Genomic DNA, 17855 nt, shown 5'->3' on the forward strand with positions numbered 1-17855 from the left:
AATTCATATTAAAAAGTTATCTCCTGTCCCATTCTTGTTGTTAGTTGCAAAGTCGTATCCAACCCATCACCACCCCGTGGTCAACATTCCTCCAGGCCTTCCTGTCCCCTACCATCCTCTGGAGTCCATTTAAGCTCACGCCTACTGCTTCAATGACTCCATCCAGCCACCTCATTCTCTGTCGTTCCCTTCTTCTTTTGCCCTCAATCCTACCCAGCATTAGGCTCTTCTCCAATGAGTCCTTCCTTCTCATTAGGTGGCCAAAGTACTTGAGTTTCCTCTTTGGGATCTGGCCTTCTAAAGAGCAGTCAGGGTTGATCTCCTCTAGGACTGACCGGTTGGATCGCCTTGCAGTCCAAGGGACTCGCAGGAGTCTTCTCCAGCACCATAAGTTCAAAGGCCTCCATTCTTTGAATTGAATCCCAAATCCAGAAGAAAAACAATTTCATTTGTTTTTCCATTTTCAGTAAAAAAAAAAAAAAAAGTCCATAAAAGTTTCCCAGTCTTTTATAAAAGCACTTCTTGTTTTATCTCAGATCAATAGCCATTCTAACCATCCAATCCTCCATGGTGGGCCTTTCAGTCTTTCTCCATCATTGTGCAGCTCTGATTTCCAAGTAAAGTCTGGTTCATTCCACCTTTTCCATAACGTCACTTGAACAGTCACAATGATTGACATTGCAGAGCATTTTGGGGTGAAACCCCTGAAGTTGGTGTGACAAGAGTTGGCACATTCCAACGACTCTCGGACTTTCTGCCTAATTTTTTTTCCCTTCGTCTGATGAAGTTGCTTGGATGAGCAACAAAACATCTCAGATTGACAAAGTTGTTCTGAACCAGGCTTCACAAAATCACGAAACAGACTCCTTGTCCCACAAAAAACCCTTTTTATTTGGTTAATGTGAATTCCTAGCATTCACATCCAGAAAAGTCCCAGCAATTAGACTTTCAAGCTTTAATTGCAACCACAGACGTTATCAGTCCTTGGAGAGTTGCCAATCTGAGAGCTTCTAGTCGCAACAGTTGTACAATGAAATACCTGGCAAAGAGTCTTTGTGAGGCACAAACTCAGATAAGCAAATCTTCACAATAATAAGCGAACTAATTGTCGCCTGCAAACTCCACTGCCCTTTTGCTACCATTTATTCCCTATGGAAGGCGCCATTCAGCATCCACTTGTGCTTTTATTCGCGAGTTGTTTATTTTTATTTATTTTATTTATTATTTATTATTAGCGTTTATATACCGCCCCCTCTCCCGAAAGGGACTCGGGGCGGTGTACAGTCCGCATTAAAATGCAACAGATTAAAACATAGAAATAACTACAGAAATACATGTATATGAGGAGGATAAAATATGCCAAACTGTACTGCTAATAAATAAGTCAATACAAAAGTTTAAAATATCAGATTAAATTTAAAACACTATCCCTCTAAAAACCAGTAAGAATGTGTATGCCAGGAGGTAGACGTTATAAATTATGCCAAACCAGCCAGTCGGAACAGGTGTGTCTTCAGTTTCTGTCGGAAGGAGCGGAGGTCAGTAGTGGTTCTAATGTCGGGGGGGAGGTCGTTCCAGAGGGTTGGGCCCATCACAGAGAAGGCCCTACTCCTCGGTGTCGCCCGTTGGCATTGCCTCGTGGACGGCACCAGGAGAAGGCCCTCCCTGTGAGAGCGGATTGGCCGCAGGGATGTATGTGGGAGGATGCGATCCCGCAGGTAACTAGGCCCTATGCCATGGAGCGCTTTAAAAATGGTGATCAGAACCTTGAAACGCACCCGAAAGACCACAGGTAGCCAGTGCAGCTCACGCAGGAGAGGTGTTACGTGGGAGTACCTAGTACTCCCCATGACTACCTGCGCGGCTGCGTTCTGGACTAGCTGCAGTCTTCGGGCGCGTCCCAAGGGAAGCCCCATGTAGAGAGCGTTACAGTAGTCCAGGCGAGACGTCACCAGTGCGTGAGTGACTGTGCGTAGGGCATCACGGTCCAGAAGGGGGCGCAATTGGCGCACCAGGCGAACCTGGTGGAACGCCCCCCTTGCCACGGCTGCCACATGATCATCCATTGACAGCCGGGCGTCTAGGAGGACGCCCAAATTGCACGCCCGTTCCACAGGGGGCAATTGTTCGCCCCCTATGGCCAGTGATGGAATCAGCTGGCTGAACCGAGGTGCCGGTAGCCACAGCCACTCGGTCTTGGAGGGGTTGAGCTTGAGTCTGTTGTCCCCCATCCAGACCCCGACGGCTTCCAAACACCGGGACATCACTTCGACAGCCTCGTTGGGGTGGCTTGGGGTTGAGATGTACAACTGAGTATCATCAGCGTACAGATGGTACTCAACCCCAAAACCACGGATGATCTCACCCAGCGGCTTCACATATGCGTTGAACAAAAGGGGCGAGAGGACCGACCCCTGCGGCACCCCACAAGAGAGTGGCCTCAGGGTCGACCTCTGCCCCCCAGTCAACACATATTGCATCCGGCCGGAGAGGTAGGAGCCGAACCACCGTAAAACAGTGCCTCCGACTCCCATCCCCTCCAGCCGGCGCAATAGGATACCATGGTCGATGGTATCAAAAGCCGCTGAGAGGTCTAATAGGACCAGGATAGAGGAGCAACCTCTATCTCTGGCCCTCCAGAGATCATCCACCAACGCGACCAAGGCTGTCTCGGTGCTGTACCCGGGTCGGAAGCCGGACTGGCATGGGTCTAGATATACGGATTCGTCAAGGTGACGTGGAAATTGCTGCGCCACCACATTCTCAACAATCTTCGCTAAAAAGGGGAGGTTGGAGACTGGACGATAACTAGCTAGCTCCGTTGGGTCAAGTGAAGGCCTCTTGAGCAGGGACCTCACCACCGCCTCTTTCAAGGCAGTCGGTAAGGAACCCTCGCTCAATGAGGCGTTCACCAGGCCCAGAAGCCAGCCTCGCGTCACCTCCCAGGATGCCAGTACCAACCAGGAGGGGCACGGGTCCATTGAACATGTGGTGGGTCGCAGCCATCCACGCAACCCGTCTAAATCCTCGAGGGCAACAGAGTCAAACTCCTCCCAGAGTGGGCTCACAAGACTCACTGATGTCGGCTCGTCCGGTCCACTGGGGGGGGCCCATCCGCTCCGGATCTGAGCGACTTTGTCTTGCAGATATTCCCCAAACTCCTCTGCTCTTCCCTGCAAGGGTGCCTCTCGCGTCTCCTGACACCCTAAGCTATATGCATGCGCACATTGGGAACAGGCTCCAGCTGTTCTTCTGCCCCACTGATCTCCAACTCCGAAGGCAGCTGATAACTGTCAGACGGCCCTGGCCCCATCGCTGCCTCTGACACAGAGCTCTCATCAGAGTCTTCCCCAGACTCCAGGACTGGCCCATGTTCCTCTAAAACCTCCTCACTGTCTGAGTCTGCCACCAGCTCCTCTGGCCGCTGGCGGGCCACAACAAAAGTTTGGACGAGTTGCCATGATTCAACCTTTAGACCCCTTTGGCGTGGATGATTGAGTCTTCATTGACACTTGAACATTCCTTCTTCTTGCAACCCTTCCTTAGATGAAGGAAAGCTGACCTATGTTATTCCGATCCTCTGAGCCAGCTGTCCAAAATAGGAAATGCTGCTGCCTGCGTTCTTTCCTTGCTAGTCCAATAATGCTGACATCCAAGGTGACTTTGGAGGAAATTGTGGATCAGCAATTTCAGCACCACTCTTCTCCCCTGGGAAAGAGTAGCAATGCATCTGTGGAAGGTGAAGCCTCTTAATGACTCCTTCAGGGGTCCCGACAGAACAAGCAGCGAAGGATGGAGAAGCTGCCAATGTCAGAAAAAGGGGGTTAAAGCAACGTCTTCAGAAACACGCCTATTCTATGGCCATCAACCTCCAAGGTTGAGACTGAGATCGAAAAACAGCTTCCTCAAAATTTCCACCCATCCACCCATAACAATCAGCTGCCACAGACCACCCTAGAAGTATGGAAGACAAGTAAGAAGCTACCAGGCAATTTGGGCATAACCGTATGACCGGCATGTGGTCAGGAACAACCTTGGCCTTGATGGAAATCTCTAAATACACTGAGCAAAGATCAAAGGACAGAATCTCAGAGTTTGGAGGGACATTGAGGATCTTCCAGTCCAACCCCCTGCTCAAGCAGTAGACTCTATACCAGTGATGGTGAACCTTTTTGGCACCAAGTGGGATGCATGTATGTGTGCATGCGCACTGGAGCACCAGAAACCCAAAGACCTGCTGGCTGGTGCACATTGGCACTCCAGCCACCTGGTTTTCAGGTTTCTGGCCAGCTGGTCTTAATGTGCACCAGAGAGCCGGAAAACCGAAGACCAGATGGCTGGCGCGCATGCCCACAGAGAGGGCTCTGTGTACCACCTCTGGCATGCATACCATAGTTTCGCCAGCACAGCCCTGTGCCATTTTAGAAAATGGTTGTCCAATGTCTTCTTAAAATCTTCCAGTGACTTCTAAAGGCAAGCTGTTCCACTGGTTAATTGTTCTTTCGGGAAATTTCTGCGTAGTTCTAGGTTGCTTTTCTCCTTGATTCGTTTCCACCCATTGCTTCTTGTCCTGCCCTCAGGTTCTTTAGAGAATATGTTGACCCCCTCCTCCTCTTTGGACAATCTAAGAAAAATGACGCTCCCCAATAGAAGATGCTCTTTGTGAATACGGAGAAGAACAATTCATTTCACACATGCCATGGTGCATACAATGTCCTTCAACATATTTGGGGGAAGACCTCATGCTGGCAAGAGAACATGCTGGTGATATGGTCCGATCCTGGGCAAATGTCATTTACTTTTAGCCCTACTTATTATTTTACATGCTTTTAAAATGTGCTATAAGAGCCATAGTGGCGCAGTGGTTAGAATGCAGTACTACAGGCTAACTCACTGCTCACTCCAGGAGTTCGATTCTGAATTGTTGAAGGTTGACTCAGCCTTCCATCCTTCCAAAGTCGGTAAAATGAGAAGCCAAATTGTTGGAGGCAATATGCTGACTATAAACCACGTAGAGAGGGCTGTAAAGCAATGTGAAGTAGTATATACTCTAACTGCTAGTGCTACTGTATATTTCTAATGTTGGTATAAGTTCTAAGCATATTGGTTTGTGAAACTATAGATAGCAGTGTGTGCCATAATTTTAATATTTCCATCTCTACATTCCCAACCAACATGCCAAAACGCTTACCATAAGGAATAGGATCAGAAATTTGTAGAACTGGAAACGTTAAATACGAGTCATCTGCTGAAAATCCTCTGCCGTATGGAGGCAGCAATGGGCAGCTGCTTATGTTGTGGTTGTGGGTTGTATCTGTTGGGCTCGTCTATGGCGTAATATGGGTATCAAATAACTGCTAACAATCTGGGATTCTCTGTTGCTCCCTGGCAAATTCTGATTTGTTTCTGGTTTGTAATGCAGTGACTGAAAGGTTCCTCAGCAGACCTCAAGTCAATTTTAGCAATATGAGGCAGTGAGGGAAGGGAGAGGGAAAGAGGGAGGTGGGGAGAGAGAGAGAGAGAGAGAGAGCGAAAGACAGAGAGAGAGAGAGAGAGAGAGACAGACAGACAGAGGGGGGGAGAGAGACAAACACAGAGAGACAGACAGAGAGAAGAGAGGGGGAGAGAGGGGGAGAGAAAGAGACAAACACAGAGAGACAGACAGAGAGGGGGGAGAGACAGACAGAGAGGGGGGAGAGAGACAGAGAGAGGGAGGGAGAGGGAGGGAGGGTGTGGGAGAGAGAGAGAGAGAGAGAGAGAGAGAGAGAGAGAGAGAGAGAGAGAGAGAGAGAGAGAGAGAGAGAGAGAGAGAGAGAGAGAGAGAGAGAGAGAGAGAGAGAGAGAGAGAGAGAGAGAGAGAGAGAGAGAGAGAGAGAGAGAGAGATGGATGACCCGGGACATGGCATGAAAGCAACATAGCCAGAGAACTGGTCTAACTCCCCTTTATTGTTCCAATTTTGTCCCCACATTTACACGTCCTGGAGCAAAGCTCTCACATGCACCTTCAGCAGCCTTTGGCTGTGAGTAGTCCAATAAGCCAGGTTAACCACAGTAACCAGGGCCAGCAGTCCAGTAAGCCAGATTAGCCAAACAGTAACCAGAGTAAGAAGTTCAGTGAAACAGGCAAACCAGGTTGACAAGTGCACACGAGGCTCTACAGATTCAATGCTTGTTTCCAACAAATGCCCCTCCCATTGGCATCTCCTTACATTGCAGTCCTCAGGTGTGCCTTGTGAAGAGAGGCAGGGCACTCTTCTCCCTCGTAGCCACTCAGCCTGCGTTGTTCTTGCCTTCTCTCTTCTCTCCATGCTCTAGGATCGGGAGGGAGGGAGAGGGGGAGAGAGAGACTGGTACTGTCACTGAGCTTTTTGATATCTTCCTCTGCTGAGCAAGAGTGATGACACAATCAATCCAATGGACTTTTAGGAATTGTACCAGTATTGTACAATTGTACTCCAATAGAATGAATGAACTACAAGAATTACTTGTAGTTCAGGATTGAACTGTTGGGTCCTTTCTGCTGTCTGAGATTGGTGGTCTTCTTGCAGATGTTTCATTACCTCATCAGTGCTAGAAGGGAGTGGGATTTGCTCTCTGTTTATAGATAAGCTCTTTGATTGTCTCATCTTGAATTATGTGCTTCAACTCTCTGTTTTATTTATTGTCAAGACAGAGCTGATCACTGTGGGATTAATGTTCTTTTAAACAGAATCAGGCGTGTTTGATGCTTTCCTCAAGCGTCAGTGCATGTAGTGTACAATTCTCCAACTTAATCTTTATTTCAGACAGGTGGCCTCATGTCTTTGGGGTTTGATTCTGTAAGCAATTTCAGAAAACCACTCAAACCTGTATTCTTATATCAGATTCTTTCTTATTATACTTGTGGTGATTAAGTGCTGTAAAAATATAGCAAAGAAAAAAAAAGTATATTAAAAAAATGGGTGATCCTGTTGGTTGTTGCTGGCAGGGGTTGGCTTGGGGACAGAGAGGATCCCGTCTTTGAGAAGGGAAATCCCAACATGCTTAACAGCAGCCACAGATTCCATAGATCAAATAGGTTTCCCTTCAGAATGAGACAACTCGCTGCGGCCAACTTGCCACAGCCAACTCACTGCAGGCAACTCACCATGGCCAACTCGCCGCCAGACATTTTAACATAATTATTTATTTTAAGGATTATTTTATTTTTTGTTATTCACCTTTCATTTTCGGCCTCCGTTTGCATCCTTTCTTTAATAATTCTATTCTATTTTAATAATTCATTTTCGCCCTCCGTTTGCATCCTTTCTCTAATAATTCCATTCTATTCAGGCATGAAATCCTCTTACCTTCGCTACGCTTCTGCACATACGCAGAACCTCCTGTGCATGCGCAGAGCGTCCGTGATGATGTCTGGGCAGGTGGGTGGAGCCTCCTGCCACTGCCGGTTCACTTGGACCGGCTTGAACCTGCTGAATACCACCTCTGATTCTATTCCACCATTTCTTTGATGTTAGTGTGATTGGTGTCCTGCAGTGAGTTGTCCCACGGTACCTTGGCTGCCACGAGTTGGCCACAACGAATTGGTTGTAGCAAGTTATCATAAACCCGTCTCCCTTAGCCAATTGTAGAATTCTAAATGACCCGGAGGATCTGTTCGGTTGTACAAGCTAGCAGTGTGTGTGCTTAGCTTTGTGATGATGAGATGGGACAAATTTCATAGGGGAGGACATTCATGACCATACGATTATGCTTCTCCAGTTGGCAAACCAAATGAAGAAGGGACATCAATCTGCCAGGCAAACTGGACACTGTGACAGGAGAGGCCACTTGGTATATGTATGTGTATGTGTGGGAAACACATTGCCTGGAGAAGCTTAGCTTCCAGATATCGTGAAAGCCAGATACCAAATGCAAGACAATGTACATTGTTAGGGATTTCAATTTTTATTCTGGATCTACACTTTCCCTTCTGATTCTTAGGTGCATATGTGACGGCTGCCACCTTGACAGACCCCAGAGATTGAAACGGGGACCTCCAGAGCTGAAAGCGTGAGTCTCTACAGCTAAAGAGCCAGGCTCTGAAACAGGCTGTAAAAGACTCTTCATGTCTTTTTGTGGACTAGCCGCAGAAAGGGAAAGTTTATATGGAGAGATAGATCCCTTCCCTCCAGCCCAGGTTTCCCTAGATCTTTCCCTGCGTCGAGCCAATCAGGAATATCTTATGTTCTTTAGTTCTCCAATTGTCCCAGGGTTAGGAAGAGCTGAATCAGATTATTATTTTTCTGCCTGAGATAGAATAGCAACTACACGCCCTATCTCCAAACCAAGGTGCATTGTATTTAACATTGATTGGGGTTTTTTCTTAAGCAAAAAAAGAGATAGATCAGAATAAGGATTTATAGACATCCGGGATATCCATTGGGGGAAGACAAGGAAGGTAGTTGAGGACCCAGGTGTGATGACATCCAACATGCCAACCCTATAACCTCATACCCTGTTTCCCCGAAAATAAGACCTCCCAGATTAATAAGCCCAACCGGGCTTTTGAGCACATGCAGTAAAATTAGCGCTCTCCTGAAAATATGCCCTCCCCGAAAATATTGCAACACAGCAGCAGCCTTGAGATGATCCCATCGCTGCCTCCTGCACCTCAAAAATAATAAGACCTCCCCGAAAATAAGGCCAAGTGCTTATTTCAGGGGTCAAAAGAAAATAAGATCCTGTCTTAATTGCGGGGAAACACAGTATTTGCTTTTTAGACCATTATGATGCAACTATGTTGTCATTGACTGAATTCATTATTGTACTTGTGTCATCATTATTACATCATCATGGTTTGTTGCAGACCCTGCTGAAGTCCCTGGAAGATGCTTTTTATTATTTTTTTAATGCAATGAAGATTACATTATTTGATGCTTGCAGGATCCAATTTGAGTCGGTCACCGGGACCAGAGGTTTAGTCTTTTCGTTTGGACTCGGAATGTGTGCTTTGGGCTATTCTATGCATAGTATTTATGTGGTATCTGGTTGTGTGTGACTAATTAGTTGGTGATTGGGGTGTTGATGGCCAGCTATTAAGTCATTGGTGGTTGTTACTTTGTACTCCCAAGTCCTCTGTCTCCTAAGCACCGGATAAACTGGTGGTAAATCAACACTCCTATTGACTGACAAGGGGCCTGTTTCCCAGGCTTCAGTCATTTCCTTGGCTGTTTTTGTACCTGCTCGGCCAATAATCATTGTGGCTTAATGACTCCAGCACAAGTCCAAATGCTCGGAAGAGTAAACCTCTGGTCCTGTTGACCAACCCAAATTGAATCCTGCAACATTATCCTGGGATATATATATATATATATTTGCCTTCATTCGTCTTTGAGGCTTAGCTACCTAACGGTAGGCTTGATTGGGGATGTTTGCAAATCGTTCATTTGCTTCTTCTCTTCGGTTATGGTGGGAAATGTTGTGGACAACCTCATGGCAGATCAGGAGAAGCGGAAAAATGAAAACACACCGAGAGGCATAGGAAACCTTTGCAAAAACAACTTAAGGGTACAATAGAACCTCTGGTCACAATCATAATTTGTTCCATAACTTTGGTTGCAACCCGATTTGGTTGTGACCTGAACCTAATTTTGGAAATTTGGCACTTACAAAAAAAATGGCACCGAAGGGGAAATCAGTTGTGGGGGAAAAAATTGTGAATGTTTTGGCCGGAACCTGATTTGGTCATTGTCAGAAGCGTTTGTGACTAGATGTTCTACCGTATTTCAGACCTGTCCACCGAAGTCAGTCCAGCTTTAAATGTCTACATTCTGGAGTTTCCTAACACGTTTTAGGAAAGTATGTAGGTAAATACCATGATCTGGCACATGAATTTTTAAACTTTGGCTTTTGTTTGGCTTCAAATTTTTCTTCAATTTCAGACAGGGTCAAGAGTTCCGGTGGTAGAAAATTGGTTGCCTTTTGACTGAACTTTTTTTCTCCCCTTTTTTATTCTTTTACCAAAACCCACCAGGTTCTCAAAGAACTTAGAAAATTGAGATTTGAATGGCAGATAAAGGAGTATGGCATTCATATTTCCAGATTTCAATATTTACAATGACGATTTGCATCATTCTAAGATCTAATTCTACCTCTCAGATTTGAAATGAATAATGTCTTACATAGAGATGACCTAAGATAGAGTTCCACTTTCTGATATTTTGTCGCTCCTTCCCATTCTCCTTTTTTTTTTAAAAAAAATCTCTCAATAACAAAGTCCATTAAGGGTGCTATTTGGTTCATAGCATGTTAGTTTATTTTAGCTGTCTAACCAACATCTGAAACCATCTTTAGTAGACCCCTTATTTTCTGTATCTAAACAACTTTCTATGAATTGTTTTCGAGGAAGTCTTTATATTTTCTAATGAAGTTTTCTTTCCTTTACATCTATGACATCTATTCCTCTTTAAGCATGGAATAAACCCTGCTAAAGGGTTACCCTCAACAAAAAGATTCTTAACAATCAATCATTGTTAAGAAGAAATTTCAAACTCAGACCCATTTAGTTTTTTCCATACGTGTTCTTCCTTTTTCTGTTCCTTTTCCATCATTCAATTTCAGTCAGTAAGACTTGTTGACCTCATCCAATGTTGGTCATTTGGACTCGCACACTTAGCAAAGAATGGAAGCTGCACAACAAGTGTTTAATCCTCGTGAACATAAACATTTCCAGTCCTTAGAGCCGAGGTGGCGCAGTGGTTAGAGTGCAGTACTGCAGGCTACTTCAGCTGCCTGCCGGCTGCCTGTAATTTGGCAGTTTATCTCCCCAGGCTCAAGGTTGACTCAGCCTTCCAGCCTTCTGAGGTGGGTAAAATGAGGACCCAGATTGTTGGGGGCAAATAGGCTGACTCTGTAAACCGCTTAGAGAGGGCTGTAAAAGCACTATGAAGCGGTATATAAGCCTAAGGGGCTATTGCTATTAGAGGTCTTTTGCATGCAAGCACAAAGATGAGCTCATGTGCTAGTGAAAGGGGCACTTTTAATTCTCCAGCATCAGTGGTCATAGCAACAACATCTAGTAAATTGGATAATTCAGACAAAAGGAGCTGCAGCCCCAATCTTTTTTGTTTTTTAATGCTATGTTTACGTCCAACCTGAGATGCTATTTAAGTGTATAAATATTGGCGTTCTCAACATTTCATAGTCGTATCCCTTGTCGTCTTTTTCAAAGAGGTGATAGGCGGGTTTGTCACTCATAGAGATTAAACACATATAAGGGGGAAAAATGACAGAAAAGAGGAATCCATTTTGATGCAAGTTATTGTGGGCATGAATTAGGCAAGTACGGATAGTCCTTGACTTACAACACTTTGTTTAGTGACCATTCGAAGTTACGACAGCACCCAAAAAAGTGATGCGTGACCATTTTTCACACTTACGACCATTGTGGCCTCCCCAAGGTCACGTGATCAAAATTCACACACTTGTCAACTGACTCATTTTTATGACGGGGTCACAGGACCCCGGGGTCACAGGACCCCGGGGTCACGCGATCCCCTTTTGCGACCTTCTGACATGCCAAGTCAATGGGGAAGCCAGTTTCACTAAACCAACACGTTCCTAACTTAACAACTGCAGTGATTCACTTAACGACAGTGGTGAGGGAAGTTGCAAAATAAGACAAAACTCATTTAGCAAACATCTCCCTTAGCAACAGAAATGTTGGTCTCAATTGTGGTTGTAAGTCAAGGACTACCTGTAGTAGGTAAAATGCATCCATGAGGAAAATCGTACAAGAGCAGGAAGATTACTGTAGTGAATTCGAAGCATCATAGCTATAGGCCAGTGATGGCAAACCTTTTCGGCACTGAGAGCCCAAACCGCAATGCGCAAGCATGTGCGCCTGAGTGACAGAAACCCAAAGATCAGTTGGCCAGTGCGCCCAAGGGCATGCCGGCCAGCTGGTCTTCTGGTTTCCGGCACGCACCAGCGCTTGCATGACTATTTTTGGACCGGTTTTGGGGCCGTTTTTCAGGCTGTTTTGGGGGGGCATTTTTGGGCTGTTTTTCCGGCCAAAAACGGGCCAAAAACAGCCTGAAAATGGCCTAGGAAACAACCTGTTTTCTTGGGCTGCTTTTCGGGCTGTTTTAAGGCTGTTTTTGGGGGGGGGGGCATTTTTGGGCTGTTTTTAGACCAAAATTGGGCCAAAAACAACCTGAAAATGGCCCTTAAAACAGCCTGAAAATGGCCCAGAAAAAAGCTTGAAAATGGTCCAAAAAAACAACCTGAAAATGGCCTGGAAAATGGCCTGGGCTGCCTTTTGGGGCATTTTCCAGTGTTCCGGCACCCATGAAGACCAACTGGTGACGGTGTGCATGCCCACAGAGAGGGTTCCGTGTGCCACCTCTGCCACGTGTGCCATAGGTTCGCCATCATGGCTATATGTGGTAAGATGAATTAAACACAATTTCTGCTGTATTCAGTCCTAGGACAGGTGAGACCATGGAGACTTAGATGGCGGTATACAATTCCTACCTTAGTCTGTTAACCTCGACTCATCTATAAAAGGGAGCTGTAATAAGACCCCCACCTATAAATCCGATCAGCAAATCTAATTTATAAGAATGGGTGATCTTAGCGGTGACAGAAGATACATAATTTTCATTAACTCAGGTTTTAATAATACAGTCATTCACTTTTATATGGGTCTTTTTTAACATTCCAATCTATTATTTGTATTATTTTATCTCATTTATTTACCTGTATGTCATTTTTGTCATTCTCACAAATAACTCAAGGCAACAAACACACACATACAATGTTCCTTCGTCCTCCTCTTTTCCCCACAACAACCAACTTGTGACCTGAGTTGGGCTGAGAAAGAGGGACTGGCCCAAAGTTGCCCACTTAGCTTTCATGCCTTAGGTCAGGGGTGTCCAAACTTGGGAACTTTAAGACTTGTGGACTTCAACTCCCAGAATTCCCCAGCCAGCTGGCTGGGGAATTCTGGGAGTTGAAGTCCACAAGTCTTAAAGTTCCCAAGTTTGGACACCCCTGCCTTAGGTACTACTAGAACTCACAGTCTCCTGTTTTCTAGCCTGGTGCCTTAACAACTAGGCCAAACAAGCCCCTATGGGTAGTCTTCGACTTGCAACAATTTGTTTTAGTGACAATGGCACTGAAAAAAGGTGACCTGTGACCGTTTTTGTAGCATCCCCATAGGCACACGATCAAAATTCAAATGCTTGGCAATTGGTTCATACTTATGACCGTTGCAGCGTCCCGGGGTCACGTGATCCTCTTCTGATGAGCAAAGTCAATGGGGAAGCCAGATTCACTTAACAACCGGGTTACTAACTTAAAAACTGCAGTGATTCACTTAACAACAGAGGCAAGAAAGGTCATAAAATGGAACAAAACTCCACTTAGCCAGTGTCTCACTTAATAACAGGCATTTTGGGCTCCATCGTGATTGTAAGCCGAGGCCCTATCCAACGAGATGAATGTCAGTGTGGAGAAAAGCAAAGTTTTACATTTAGGCAGGGAAAATCAAAGGGATAAGTACAGATTAGGTGAGACCTGGCTCAAGAACAATCACTACGGGAGGGACAATTGAAGCCCTAGTGGATGATCAAATGAATATATGCCAGCTGTATGTGGCAGCAGCCAAAAAAGCTAATACAATCCTGGGTTGTATAAACAGAGGCATAGAATCAAGATCACATGAAGTATTAGTACCGCTTTATGAAACCCTAGTAAGACCACACCTGGAATACTGCAACCAATTTTGGTCACCAGACTATAAAACAGATGTTAAGACTTTGGGAAAAGTTCAGAGAAGAGCAACTAAGATGATCAAAGGCCCGGAGACCAAAACATAGGAAAAACGGCTGCAGGATTTGGATCTGGCTAGTCTAAAGAAAAGAAGAATTAGTGGTGACATCATAGGAGTATTCCAGTACTTGAGGAGCTGCCACAAAGAAGAGGGGGTCACATTATTCTCCAAAGCACTGCAGAAATTGTGGGTGCTCCATCATTGGAGGTTTTCGAGAAGAGTCTAGAGTCTAGACAGTCACTTATCTGAAATAGTATAGGTTCTCCTGCTTGAGCAGGGAGCTGGACTAGAAGACCTCCAAGGTCCCTTCCAGCTCATTCATTTTAAGTTTTAGTATTGGGTGAGCCTATGGCTGACATTCAGTATCGTTCTTTCCAGATTGAGAAGGGGGAGAAAAAGCACAATGCCAAGACAGTTGTAAATCAGGATAAAATTTCAGTAAGGACTTTGTAGACCAAAGCTGAGTCTTAGCTACTATTCCCCCGGTAGTTTTCATGTAGTTCATAAATCACATTTTTGGCTTGTTCAGGATGGGACGGACGTCCAATTTGGAATGGCTCTGTAATTTTTGTTCAATCACGAGCCACAGTGGCACAGTGGTTAGAGTGCAGTACAGCAGGCTACTTCTGCTGACTGCCGGCTGACTGCAATTTGGCAGTTCGAATCTCACCGGCTCAAGGTTGACTCAGCCTTCCATCCTTCCGAGGTGGGTAAAATGAGGACCCAGATTGTTGGGGGCAAGATGCTGACTCTGTGAACCGCTTAGAGAGGGCTGTAAAAGCACTATAAAGCGGTATATAAGTCTAAGTGCTATTGTTATTGATTCAATCTTCCTTCCTTCCTTCCTTCCTTCCTTCCTTCCTTCCTTCCTTCCTTCCTTCCTTCCTTCCCCCCCCCAGTGGTTAGAATGCAGTATTGTAGGCTAACTCTGCCCACTGCCAGGAGTTCGATCTTGATCAGGTCAAGGTTGACTCAGCCTTCCATCTTTCTGAGGTCAGTAAAAGGAGGACCCAGATTGTTGGGGGGCAATAGGCTGACTCTGTAAACCGCTTAGAGAGGGCTGTAAAACACTGTGAAGTGGTATATAAGTCTAAATGCTATTGCTATCAAAGGATTGTTTTGAGCCTGGGTAGAAAATGCTGGCGTGAAGGGACACACAAGCTTGCAGCAAAGCTCAGATGGCCAAAGATTTCAGCAAGTGACACTGGCCTCCTTCGACTTACAACCATCTAAGTTCCCAAGTCAAAAAAAAGTGACTGATGGCTTTCACGCTTATGACCGTTGCAAACAACCCCATCAGAATTCACGTGCTTGGCAAGTGGCATGCATTTATGACAGTTGTACCATCCTGCGTTCAGACAGTCACATTTTGTAACTTTCCCAGCTGACTTCTCTGACAAAGCAAACTCAAAGGAGGGAAAGGTGGATTAGCTCAACGACCATACGATCCACTTAACAATGGCAGGGATTCCCCTAACAACTGCGGCAAACAAAGAACATAAAAACGAGGCCCCTCTCATTCATTTAACAGCTGCCTCGCTTAGCAACGGAAACGCTGGGCTCAGTTGTGGCTGTAAGTCGAGGGCTGCCTGTAAACCAGGCAAAGCCAAAATCCTCATGTATTCTGTCAGGTACTCACATCCCCCTCCCCCCAAAAATGCTTTGCCAGGGACTATTTTGACAGGTAGGCGAACGTGACAAATTTTGCACCCCAACATTTACACCTCATCTGGTTTCATCCCCGTTTGCTTTTTGTCCTCATTGTCATACACATTTTGTGCTCCCTCTTCAATTTCTATGTATTTCTTCTCTTCCCAGCTCCCTCCTCTTCTCTGCAGTCCAATGAACTCCCATCAAGGTTATCTATGTCATGAAGGTTCGCCATTAAGGGAGGACATTTGTAGCTCACGGTTGATACAAGGGGTCCTTGGTGCTCTCTGAGCTTGCTTTGTTTTCTTGCAGATGTTTCACAACCCAAACTAATTAACATCATTGTCAGAGTTTGTTGCATAAATTCAAATCCAGAAAGCCCACACAGATAACTGATGCAGCAGGATTCATTAACTTCTTTATATACACAAGAATAGATGAATAAATGTACAATACAAACTGGTGGTCCTTCCAAGTAAACACAAGCCAGGAGAGTTACAGGCAAACACAAGCAGTTAGTTTCATATCAGCAGACAAGTCCAAGACAGACTGCTTGTTTACTTTTCAGAGCAGCAGACTGCTTAAGTTTCTGTTTCAATTCTCTGCACAGACTCAGATCTGTTTAAGCTCCCATTAGCTGACTTAGTTGCTATGCCTATTCATTAGCTGACCTTGTTACCATGTCTCTCCCAGTCATGAATATTCATGAATATTCTAACAAATTTTGGACGTGTGTGTGTGTGTGTGTGTTGCATTTGTGCTGATAAATAAATAAAGGGAAACTAGTATTGATCTATTTCAAGCTATTTAGCTCTCATCAGCTAGCCATACCCTTACTGGGATGGCTAGCTGATGAGAGCTAAATAGCTTGAAATAGATCTATACTAGTCTCCCTTTATTTATTTAACAGCACAAGTGCAACACAAATGTAACAAAGGCAGCATAAAAAATATGGTTTTCTGCCTGGATGGTCTCCTGGAGTGAGCCAAAAGACAGAAAAGGGAATCAGTTTGTTCCCTCCCATATTTGGGCATACCAGGGGTTGTGACACAATACATGTGTGTGTATAAATTTCTACAATGCAGCTACAGTGTATGCATGCAAACACAAGTAGTTAGTTTCATATCAGCAGACAAGCCCAGACAGACTGCTTCTTTACTTCTGTTCTCAGCTACTCCAAGCTGCCTGGCATGGCTCTCAGTCACCACCAAATAGTTCTCATTGGCTGACCCAGTTGCCATGCCTATACATTGGCTGACCTTGTTACCATGTCTCTGCCAGTCATGGATATTCTAACAATCATCACTAACACTGGCACTGATGACGTTACCTAGCTGGGTCATGAAACGTCCACAAGAAAACAAGCAAGATCAGAGAGCACCAAGGACCCCTCCAGGTCCACCAAATTAGTTAGAGGAGAAACCCGTTTGGAAATGAAAAGATGTCTTTTCCCACCTTCCCTGATAGTCCTTTATATGAAAGTATTAAAGTGTTGACTTTATCTACCATGTGTGTCTCTTCCCCTCCCCCTTTTTTTCCCTTTTCTCTTTCATATTTTATTATAGTGATGGATCATTTCCTTATGACTCTGTTCCTTGGCAACAAAATAGTAACCAACCACCAGGTTCCCTATCGGTGGTCACGACAGTATGGGGTGTGACTAACACATCACAGAGCCAGGTAAGTATCTTTCTGGGAATCTTCTCTCCGTTGCTATTTTTTTTCAAGGGTGGTCAGATGGACTCCCCCCCTGCCCATAATGGCTGATCAATGTTTGGTCAGGGTGTAAGCTTGATTCAACAGGTAACATCGCTCATGATGGAGTGTCCTGTTGCTAGGGTGAAGCTGGGTGATTTGCTGGATTGCTGTTGGCCTGTTTTAAGGAGACCATCTGGAAGATGCTGGTTTACTGGGACCTGTGACATTGAAAGCCATGTGATACCTCTATACTGGATCTTTGTTCTGAAATTAAAGCATCCAACTCACAAGTACTGTGTTTCTAGAATTGTTAAAGCATGTGTGATGACCCAGGGAGATGACACAAACAGCTGGGAGTTCAAACCGCCCCCTTTTTTGCTCCAAATTTCCCTAAATGCTCCCTCTGGCTGCAATTAATCCAGCCCAGCACTGTGTACACCAGGGCTGCACAGCCATAATCCCAGCAGGGCAAATCAAGGAGTTCAGGAAGCAAAATAGCCAGGTTATTAGTCAGAATGCCAGAAAGAATGCAAGTTCAAACGTTGGTACTTAACTCTTCAGGAACTCCGTATTTGTTCCCGACAAATGCCCCTCCCCACAGCATCTCCTTAAGTCTCATTCCCTAGGTGTGCCTTGTGAAGATGGCCGGAGCACTCTTCTCCTGAGTAGCCTGCTCAGTCTGCGCTGTTCATGCCTTCTCTCCAATCTCCAA

At 45.2% G+C, this 17855-nt stretch overlaps 1 protein-coding gene across 1 annotated transcript in view; it reads left to right on the forward strand.

The window, feature by feature from the left end:
- Positions 1-17855, forward strand: part of ZMIZ1 (zinc finger MIZ-type containing 1) — a gene marked incomplete at its 5' end in the record, with an annotated part of 114282 nt that overhangs the window by 27451 nt on the left and 68976 nt on the right. Inside the window, 2 exons of the mRNA XM_081954108.1 lie at positions 7963-8031; positions 17011-17125. Coding sequence (XP_081810234.1) covers positions 7963-8031; positions 17011-17125 — 184 coding nt within the window. The remainder of the gene's footprint in view (positions 1-7962; positions 8032-17010; positions 17126-17855) is intronic.

Source organism: Natrix helvetica, assembly GCF_964273705.1.
Source record: "Natrix helvetica genome assembly, chromosome: 5".
Taxonomy (NCBI): domain Eukaryota; kingdom Metazoa; phylum Chordata; class Lepidosauria; order Squamata; family Natricidae; genus Natrix; species Natrix helvetica.